General features: G+C 43.2%; 1 protein-coding gene across 1 annotated transcript in view; it reads right to left on the minus strand.

Moving 5' to 3' along the window:
• Positions 1-1,600: 1,600 nt before the first annotated feature.
• The window catches only part of LOC123983870 (laminin subunit alpha-1-like), a 9,615-nt gene continuing 1,625 nt past the window's right edge, over positions 1,601-9,590 (minus strand). Inside the window, exons 2-8 of the mRNA XM_046070336.1 lie at positions 8,645-8,878; positions 7,066-7,209; positions 6,719-6,898; positions 6,150-6,335; positions 5,934-6,061; positions 5,691-5,824; positions 1,601-1,710 (exon numbers count right to left, since the gene is read on the minus strand). Coding sequence (XP_045926292.1) covers positions 1,601-1,710; positions 5,691-5,824; positions 5,934-6,061; positions 6,150-6,335; positions 6,719-6,898; positions 7,066-7,209; positions 8,645-8,878 — 1,116 coding nt within the window. The remainder of the gene's footprint in view (positions 1,711-5,690; positions 5,825-5,933; positions 6,062-6,149; positions 6,336-6,718; positions 6,899-7,065; positions 7,210-8,644; positions 8,879-9,590) is intronic.

Here is a 9,590-nt window from a genome sequence, read left to right on the forward strand (position 1 = left end):
CCAAAAGTCTACGCGTATGTGGTGAAACACTACATCTTACAGTTGTAACTACTACAAAACACTGTCAATATAAAAAATGTCTGTTTCTGTATTTATTTTTTGGTTTGGGTCAGAGTTTGATACATTTATTCCCCAATATAGCATCAAAGAAATCAAAAAATGATGTTGATGTTGCAAATTACCAGGACAGAAAGAGAAGCTGTGAGCTGAGGATCAGTTGCACATTTGTGTCTTGTTTGTCAAACAGCAGACAGATGTTCTGGACCACTTGTGCAGGTGTGCTCCTGGGTTCTCTCTTCTCTTTCTGTCCTGGGTTGGCTGCTGAAACTGGAGAGCCATTGTAAACATATAATTAAGAAACAGTGTCATTATCATTTTGATGCGGTTGTTCAGTCTTTCCAAAAAACAAAAAAAATTTAAGTGATTCCACACTTGTTCCACATGGTGATGTACATGTTTTATCTCTGTTGCTTTACAGAACGGCCAAGATGATCCTCCAGTTCACAGACGGAATGAATGCATTTGGGAAGCTGTGGGACCTGGTGAGGAAGAACTGGATTGCCTTCCTGCCTTTGTTCACCAACATGCAGGAGCCCATGTCAAAGGCAGCCTTCAAGGCAACTTCAGTTACAACTACAGCAGGAGAGGCAGCAACCATCGCGAGGCAGAGGAGGACACCATCTACTGCTGGGAGATGGTGCTTAACATGATTGAAGGTACGTTATATTCCTTTATGAAAATGTTAGAGCACTAATTATGAAACCTTACACACTACACATCCATGAATGTACCGTGACAGAAAGAAAATACATATATATAAAGTGTTATTATTTTACCAATTTAGGAAAATGAAAATGGTCTTACGCCAATGTACCAAAGCCATTACAACAAGGGACGCGTACAAATTTAGACGTGATCAAAAGTACCTTTTGTCTCAGAAGTGTACTCAGAAGTCAGTCAGGTTTATATTCTCTACATTTGTGATAAAAGGAAATACAGACCTGATCTTGTAAAGTTTGACATTTGATTGTAGAAATGCAAATGTCACTTAGATGCTTACAATTTCTTCTGGCAGATAAAGTGACTGAACTCAAATTCGAAGACCTTCTGATTTTCATCACTGGAGCAGATGAGGTTCCTCCCCTGGGCTTTCCCAGGAAGCCCTCCATCGACTTCTATGAACAGGAGGCAGGCCTGCGCCGTTTGCCCTACGCATCTACCTGCATGATGTGCCTGCCGAGAGGCGTCAGTCAAGAAGAGGAACTGCATGAGATGCTTTTACTGGCCACAAGAGGCTCTTTGGGATTTGGAAAGGTGTAGTCCATGTCAGGCAGGTTTACTGGAGCAGTAGCACGAGAAGCTTTGATAAGCAGAGGCTCCCAGTCAGTTAGCACCGCCTGAACCAGTTTATGGGCTTTTCCCCATGACTTAAGGTTTGTGTGTGTTTGTTTACACTTAAATCATGCATTGGTGTTCACACATAAAGTGTATCATGTTCTCTTAAGAATGTTCAGAATTTCTCTCACACACACAAGGTACCTGTCCTTTAACTCTGTTGTTCCAGCCATTGCATTTTGAAGGTGTTGCTGTTGTTCAGAGCTCAGGTCGTTGAGTGTTTGTAACACAATCGCTGCTCGTTCTTCACTGTTTGCTTGTAACTGGGTGAGCTGGATGCCGTGTCGTGCCAGGCCAGCTTCCAGATTTTCTTGGCTGTAAGGGTCATCTCCAAAGACGTTGTTGAGAGCTGTTGAGTCCTGCTCACTGTTGTCTAGCATGCCCTCCATCCAAAGTTGTGTCGGCGTGCGGTTGTTAGCCGATCTGATTCTGTGGTTGTTCCATGTACGTCTGAATAAATCGAGTGGTTTTTGGATTTCTGTCTTATAAACTATTTGTAGTGCCATTTTCTGAGTGTTATCTTCAGGGTTCAAGATTTGCTCATCTTCAAAGGAATAGAACAGTGTGTAGAAGTAGTGCACAACCTGCGGGAAGACATCTCTCCAAAGACGTTCGATACGTTGGTTGTGTACAGACTGGCCTGTAATGTGCCTTGCATGTCCTTGTCCCTGCAGAAGGTTCATTAAGAGAGCAACTAGAGTGTTCTCCCCTCCGTGGTCCGATCTGACTCTGGAGGGTAACCCGTCCAGACAGGTGGTTCGAACAAAAGAAGTCAACACTGTCAAAGCTGTGTTGTCCGTGCTGCAGTTGATGTAAGGTATTAGTCTGGAGTTCCCATCAATACCAGCATGCGTCACAAACCCCCACCTGAAAAACAAAATAATAAAGAATAATTGATTACTTCTTTACAGTTAACCCCATATACACTATTCTATTACATTTCTACGAATAGATTTATGACCAACTGATTTTAACACATGCACAGTGAAATTGAGTCTGCACAACCCATCCAATATGGCTCCCACCAGTACACAGAAATACAACAGTGGACCCCTGATTACAGAATGAGACGCATATGGCCATCGATGTGCCACAGACTATTCGGAAAGGGCACATAGGACACACAGCTTAGTCATTTAGCTTCAGTAGACAGCTAGAGGAGTCTGGGTCAACATTATATGCTGTAAATCATAATGATGAGCCATTAAAAACAGATCCATACACATGTTGGTTGAAGGAGTTATATAAACATCAGCATGACTGATTGTGCCAATGTTGCTATTTCATAATAAACGTTGATTAAATTGAACCTGGTAGTTTATTTTTCTGCTGAAGGCCTGCTCATTGTTCAGAATGCTGTTTGGAAATTACATCTTTAACAGGCTTTTATTTTGAATCACAGAGTGGATACTTCCTCTCCCAGTATTTCTTTTGATAAAACATTCATGTAAATATGCATTTTCACACTTTATTCTGCATATATATTAAGCACAGAGCTGGCAGTTAACAACACTGAAAGTTAATCAGGCTTTAAGGGGTTATATTTTGGCGGCAGGGAATTCGAACTGGCCAGCCAATAGGAAGGTTCCATGATTTGCATTTAGTGCTACTAGTACTACTAGTAGACATTTTGGCGCTTACTAGTAGTACTAGTAGGCAATTTTGTCTTACTAGTACAGCAAAATGGCTTACTAGTAAGAGCAAATAAATGCGCACTAATAGGATATCGAATAAATGCTTAAAGGGCTTTTCATATCATTCTAATAAGGTCAAGTCCTTGACTAGTATGCCAAAATGCCATACTAGTACAAAAACTTTCCTACTAGTTTGGTCAAAAACCTAACTAGTTTGGTAAAAAACTTTACTAGTAAAGGACAAAATGACATTTACTAGTATAACTAGTAAGAGCAAAAATGTCTACTAGTACTACTCTTAAACATTTTTAAACTTTATTTAAAGGCAAAATGTATGAAAATGTGCTTACTAGTAGTACTAGTGGCCATTTTTGTGCTTACTATAAGTACTAGTACGCAATTTTGCTTTACTAGTAAGGCAAAAGTGCGCAAAGCTTTACTAGTGTGGCATTTTGTCTTACTAGTACGGCAAAATGGCATACTAGTAAGAACAAAAGTCTTAATAGTAAAAGGGAAAAAATGAGTACTAGTAGGATATCGAATAAATGCTGAAAGGGCTTTCAATAGAAGTGCGTTAGACTGTGACTCTGCCTCCTGGTCTCAACTCTGGGTTGTCATGGATTTGGTCCACTAATAAACTTGGCCAGGTTTCTAGACATGAGAGCTGCTCCTTCCCAAGTGGGATGGATGCCGTCTCTCCGAATCAGACCAGGTCTTCCCCAGAAAGTCTGCCAATGATCTACAAAGCCCACATCGTTTGCTGGACACCACGGAATGACGACATGCGGCTATACATGCCACTCAGGGTTTGGTAGCCTGCAGATCTGGCTACTTGAGCATTAACAGCATATTAGTTTTAATTACTATTTATGAACAGTTGGGTATTTTGATGGATTTTCAGGCAAATTTATTCTTCATTGTTTCACCCCTCCTTTTGGCCCTCCTTTCAAAACCACTCCCCCAAAACACATGTGGATGTGCAGTGAGTGCACAGGCAGAGTGCATGCAGGTAGGTAGGCAGGTACAGGGCTATGTAGAGACCTTTGGAGGGGCGAGTGCTCAAAGTATGAAAGGAGCACATAGGGCTGTATTTATATCATGACGTATTCTTTCTACATAATGTGAATATATACAGATGCTTCTGTATCAATACAGTAGCATATGCTCTGTCGCAGTTTTGAAAAATTAACAGAACATAAAAGACCATTTTAAGTTTAAACCTTTAACCTTTTACCTTTAAACCAGCCTTAGCGATATAGAGACTTCTGGTGTTCTTAGAGAAAGGTTGCTGATTGATGCTAATCAGATCAACCATTACTTTAAACACATTTGTCCTAACAAATCGGCAGGCCCGGATGGAATTTCAGCCTACATCTTAAAAAATTTTGCTGATGAATTGACTCCAGTATGGCTTCCTATATTTCAACAATCTCTGGACACTGGTACTGTTCCTAGCCTCTGGAAAAGGGCTGTAATCATACCGGCCCCGAAGATAGCCAGGCCCGTAGTAAATAATGATTTTAGACCGATCGCGTTAACGTCTGTGATTATGAAATGTTTTGAAAAGTGTATTGTGTCAATGTTAAAAGCAGAGGTTGCTAACAACCTAGATCCTTTACAGTTTGCCTATAGGCAGGGGAGGGGAACTGAGGATGCTATTATTAGCATTATGCACCTAATTCTGAAGCATTTAGAGAATCACAAAGCCTATGCTCGTTTACTTTTTATCGATTTTAGTTCGGCCTTTAACACCATTCAAACACCCTTGTTGATCTCGAAGATGGAGCAGTTGAGTGTAAACCAAGCTATCATAAAGTGGTACTCATCTTTTTTAACTGACAGAATTCATTGCGTTAAAGTAAACAATTGTCTTTCACAACAAAGAAAGACTAGCACAGGTGTCCCACAAGGCTGTGTCAGTTCTCCAATTCTTTTTACTTTATTTACAAATGAATGTTCAAGTAAGCATTCAAAAAACTATATTTTTAAATATTCAGACGACACAGCCATCTTAAGTCTTCTCGATGAAGACGATAATATTAGAGATGTATACCTGCCAGAAATAAGTCAGTTTGTTGAGTGGTGTGATAAAAATGATTTAATAATAAATATAAAGAAAACAGCGGAGATCATATTCGATCCAAAAGGTATTGGGGACCATCATCAAGTGGTCATACATGACCAAAACATCACCCAAACGCAGACTTACAAGTATTTGGGTGTTTATATAGACAGCTCACTTACTTGGAAAACTCACACGGAGTGGGTTTGCACACGGCTGCACCAGAGACTATATTTTTTTACGTAGATTACGTTTTTATGGGGTGAATAAGAAAATTATGATGCTGTTCTACAAGGCTGTTTTAGAAAGTATTGTTAAGTATGGTGTTACAGTATGAGCTAAAATCCAAATTGTCACATCTGGTGTTGACAGCACTTAAAACAGTTGGAAATGAGGAATCTTTGAATCTCCAACAGTTATTTGAGAATAGCACTTTAAATCAGGTGCAGAAAATTGTGGGGGACCAAACTCACTTTCTGCACTCCCAGTATGAATTGCACCCCTCCGGCATATTTCTATGTACATGCAGCAACCATGCAGTCCAAAACAAATTTCCTTTCGAGGACAATAAAGTATACTACTACTACTACTACTACTACTTACCTGGCAGGACAGTCCGGCGTATCCAGGTGGACAGATGCAGGACTCGATCAGTCTGGCCACACCACCTCCAACATCTGACTCCTCCTCTAACCCCGCCTCCACTGCTGTCTCCATGGTGATGTTAGAGATCCTTCGCAAAAAACAACGACTGTGTGTGTATATGTACACATGTATGTACAGTATGTGTACATATACATACATACATATACAGTATATGTGGAGTATGTCAGTATTAGTACCTGCTCTGCTGCAGTCTGCTCCCATACGAGGCCTTGATGATGATGTACTCGATGTTACTGATGACGGACATGAAGTCAGTGTGACTCACTGACCTCTCCGACACCGAGTTGAAATACCTCCACCGGTGCTGCAACACACACACACACACACACACACACGTTAACAACCTGTAACATGTAAGCTGCTCCGCTTCCCATGAGTCCTTGCACCAATACCTCTGTCATTCTGATGTCGTGCTGTGTCCCGATGCCGTTGCTAGGGGCGACCATGTCAGTGTATATCACCAGCTTCCTTAGGGTCCCGCCCCTCATCAGGACCTGAGGCTCCTGATTGGACAGCCCCGAGCCGTCCTCAGCATAAAAGGTGACGACGTAAGACAGCAGGCCGCCGTACGACAGCAGCTACACAATGAAGTACAACACAGGGAGTCACTACACAGTCAGCTCACTCGCATTGTTAAAACAACACTCTCGGACACTACTCCCATCGTTATTTCGGCGCCGTTAATTAATCATTGCCGTCGGACAATCAGTTTTTTCCTATCAGTGCGATGCATGATGGTATACACGGCTTGGTTAGTGACCATCGGTTGTGCACTACTTTTCAAAATGCATTCTGGGATACATTGAGTGGGCTATATAGGGTATACTAATTATCACTGTCCATTCAGACAGCACTACAAAATGGCGAGCTCACTATATAGTGAGTAGTGGGTGATTTCGGACACAGCTAAAGATGAACGTCAAGGGTTAATATTGTAAGTCAACAGTTTGGGCAACAGTACCTGGGCGCCTTCAAATTGGGGGGGCAGTCTCCAGTAGAGCGGGCCAACCAGCCCGGTGGTGTTGAGATGTCGGGTGTCGAGCAGCATGTCGCCGCCTTGCTGGTAAACACCAGATACTACACCCTGCAGGTTAGACTGACTGACCAATGGCAGGAGAGCAGCAGAGCGAGCCAGGCTGATCTGTAGAAGGAGGGGTTGGGGGGGGGTAAATGTTACACAAAGTAAATGTTTACTTTGTTTCTAGAAAAACTGGGTTCATGTACGTGTGGGTATACATTTATATATATATAGAAAGATGAATGTTGTATAAATGTACATATGTAGTACAGCTGTCTACTTGTACTCACAGGTACTCTGTAGAGTCCACCCTGCTCCTCACAGTCCCTGCTGAGTCCTGAACAGAAACACTGAGAGCAGCCGTCCGGACTCTCAGATGACAGAGCAAACCAACCAGAGACGCACTCCTCACAGCGGCGACCTGCCACGCCCACCTGGACACACACACACAGAGCGTGATGTACAACGTGGTTTCAGAGGGTTTAGTCCTGAGACCTCCAGTCAGCTGTCTCTGAACCAGCACACTGAACCGTGGACTACAGTCGCCCTCCCTCTGCTGCTTCTCCTGAGCTTTCTAACGGGGTTTCCTGATCTGAATCCAGGGCCTGAGGGCCCCATCTGAGCTAACACAAACACAAGGGAACACCAGAGAACACAAGAGAACAACACAGAACACCTAGAACACTAGAGAACACCAGAGAATCCAAGAGAACACCTAGAACACGTAGAACACTAGAGAACATCTAGAACACCACAGAACACCTAGAACACTAGAGAACACCAGAGAATCCAAGAGAACACCTAGAACACGTAGAACACTAGAGAACATCTAGAACACCACAGAACACCTAGAACACAAGAGAACATGTAGAACACCAGAGAACACCTAGAATACAAGAGAACACCACAAAACACCAGAGAACACCACAGGACACCTAGAACACAAGAGAACATGTAGAACACGTAGAACACTAGAGAACACCAGAGAACCCAAGAGAACACCTAGAACACCAGAGAACACCTAGAACACAAGAGAACACCACAGGACACCTAGAACACAAGAGAACACCACAAAACACCAGAGAACACCACAGGACACCTAGAACACAAGAGAACATGTAGAACACGTAGAACACTAGAGAACACCAGAGAACCCAAGAGAACACCTAGAACACAAGAGAACACCACAGGACACCTAGAACACAAGAGAACACCACAAAACACCAGAGAACACCACAGGACACCTAGAACACAAGAGAACATGTAGAACACGTAGAACACTAGAGAACACCAGAGAACCCAAGAGAACACCTAGAACACCAGAGAACACCTAGAACACAAGAGAACACCACAGGACACCTAGAACACAAGAGAACACCACAGAACACCAGAGAACACCAGAGAACACAAGAGAACACCACAGAACACAAGAGAACACAGGAGAATCCAAGAGAACACCTAGAACACCAGAGAACACCTAGAACACTAGAGAACCCCTAGAACTGGCAGGTCCACCACTGGTGCTCAGTTCTCTTTACAGATGAGAGCAGGTTCACACTGAGAACATGTGACAGACGTGAAAGAGTCCTGTACTTTGGTTACTGGTTCCAGCCTTCGGTGATTTTGTTGTCTGAGAATTATCCGATGCTCAGTAAAGTTTAGAACCCAGAGATCTGAAGATTTTACGTGTTGCCTTCATGTTTCTGAGCAGTGGGGAGAAATGAAACTGACTGACCAGTGAAGAGAAGCACTTTTTACATCAACACAGTCCCTGTTGGTTGGTTGGTTGACCCAGTCATTATTGATCCCGTTCACTCAGCTGGTTCACCTGCTGTGTGTGTGTGTGTGTGTGTGTGTGTGTTGCGTTACCTTGCACACACACTCTCCGGTGTGTAGACAGTCACACACTCCCAGCGTGGCGTTGCAGAACGTCTCGTCTGTTCCTGCCACATCGCAGCCGCACACCGAGCACGCTGGGTAACCATAATAACCAGGGGAACAGCAGTCACATGACCTGCCAGAGAACCCCTTTCTGCACGGACACTGCCCATTGGTCAGGTCACACTGAGGTGCAGAGCTTCCTGCTGAGCTGCACCTGCACGGCTGAAGAGACACCAGGATGCCAGTGTGTTACTATGAGTGTGTATTGTGCAGTTTGTATAGTGTGTAGTGTGTGTAGAGTGTGTAGTGTGTGTAGAGTGTGTAGAGTGTGTAGAGTGTGTAGAGTGTGTAGAGTGTGTAGAGTGTGTAGAGTGTGTAGAGTGTGTAGTGTGTGTAGAGTGTGTAGAGTGTGTAGTGTGTAGTGTGTGTAGAGTGTGTAGTGTGTGTAGAGTGTGTAGAGTGTGTAGAGTGTGTAGTGTGTAGTGTGTGTAGAGTGTGTAGTGTGTGTAGATGTGTAGAGTGTGTAGTGTGTGTAGTGTGTGTAGTGTGTAGAGTGTGTAGAGTGTGTAGAGTGTGTAGTGTGTAGAGTGTGTAGAGTGTGTATGGTGTGTAGAGTGTGTAGAGTGTGTAGAGTGTGTAGTGTGTAGAGTGTGTAGAGTGTGTATGGTGTGTAGTGTGTGTAGAGTGTGTAGTGTGTATGGTGTGTAGTGTGTAGTGTGTGTAGAGTGTGTAGTGTGTGTAGAGTGTGTAGAGTGTGTAGTGTGTAGTGTGTGTAGAGTGTGTAGTGTGTGTAGAGTGTGTAGAGTGTGTAGTGTGTGTAGTGTGTGTAGTGTGTAGAGTGTGTAGAGTGTGTAGAGTGTGTAGAGTGTGTAGTGTGTAGAGTGTGTAGAGTGTGTATGGTGTGTAGTGTGTGTAGAGTGTGTAGTGTGTATGG

Source organism: Micropterus dolomieu, linkage group LG01, assembly GCF_021292245.1.
Source record: "Micropterus dolomieu isolate WLL.071019.BEF.003 ecotype Adirondacks linkage group LG01, ASM2129224v1, whole genome shotgun sequence".
In the NCBI taxonomy this organism is placed as follows: domain Eukaryota; kingdom Metazoa; phylum Chordata; class Actinopteri; order Centrarchiformes; family Centrarchidae; genus Micropterus; species Micropterus dolomieu.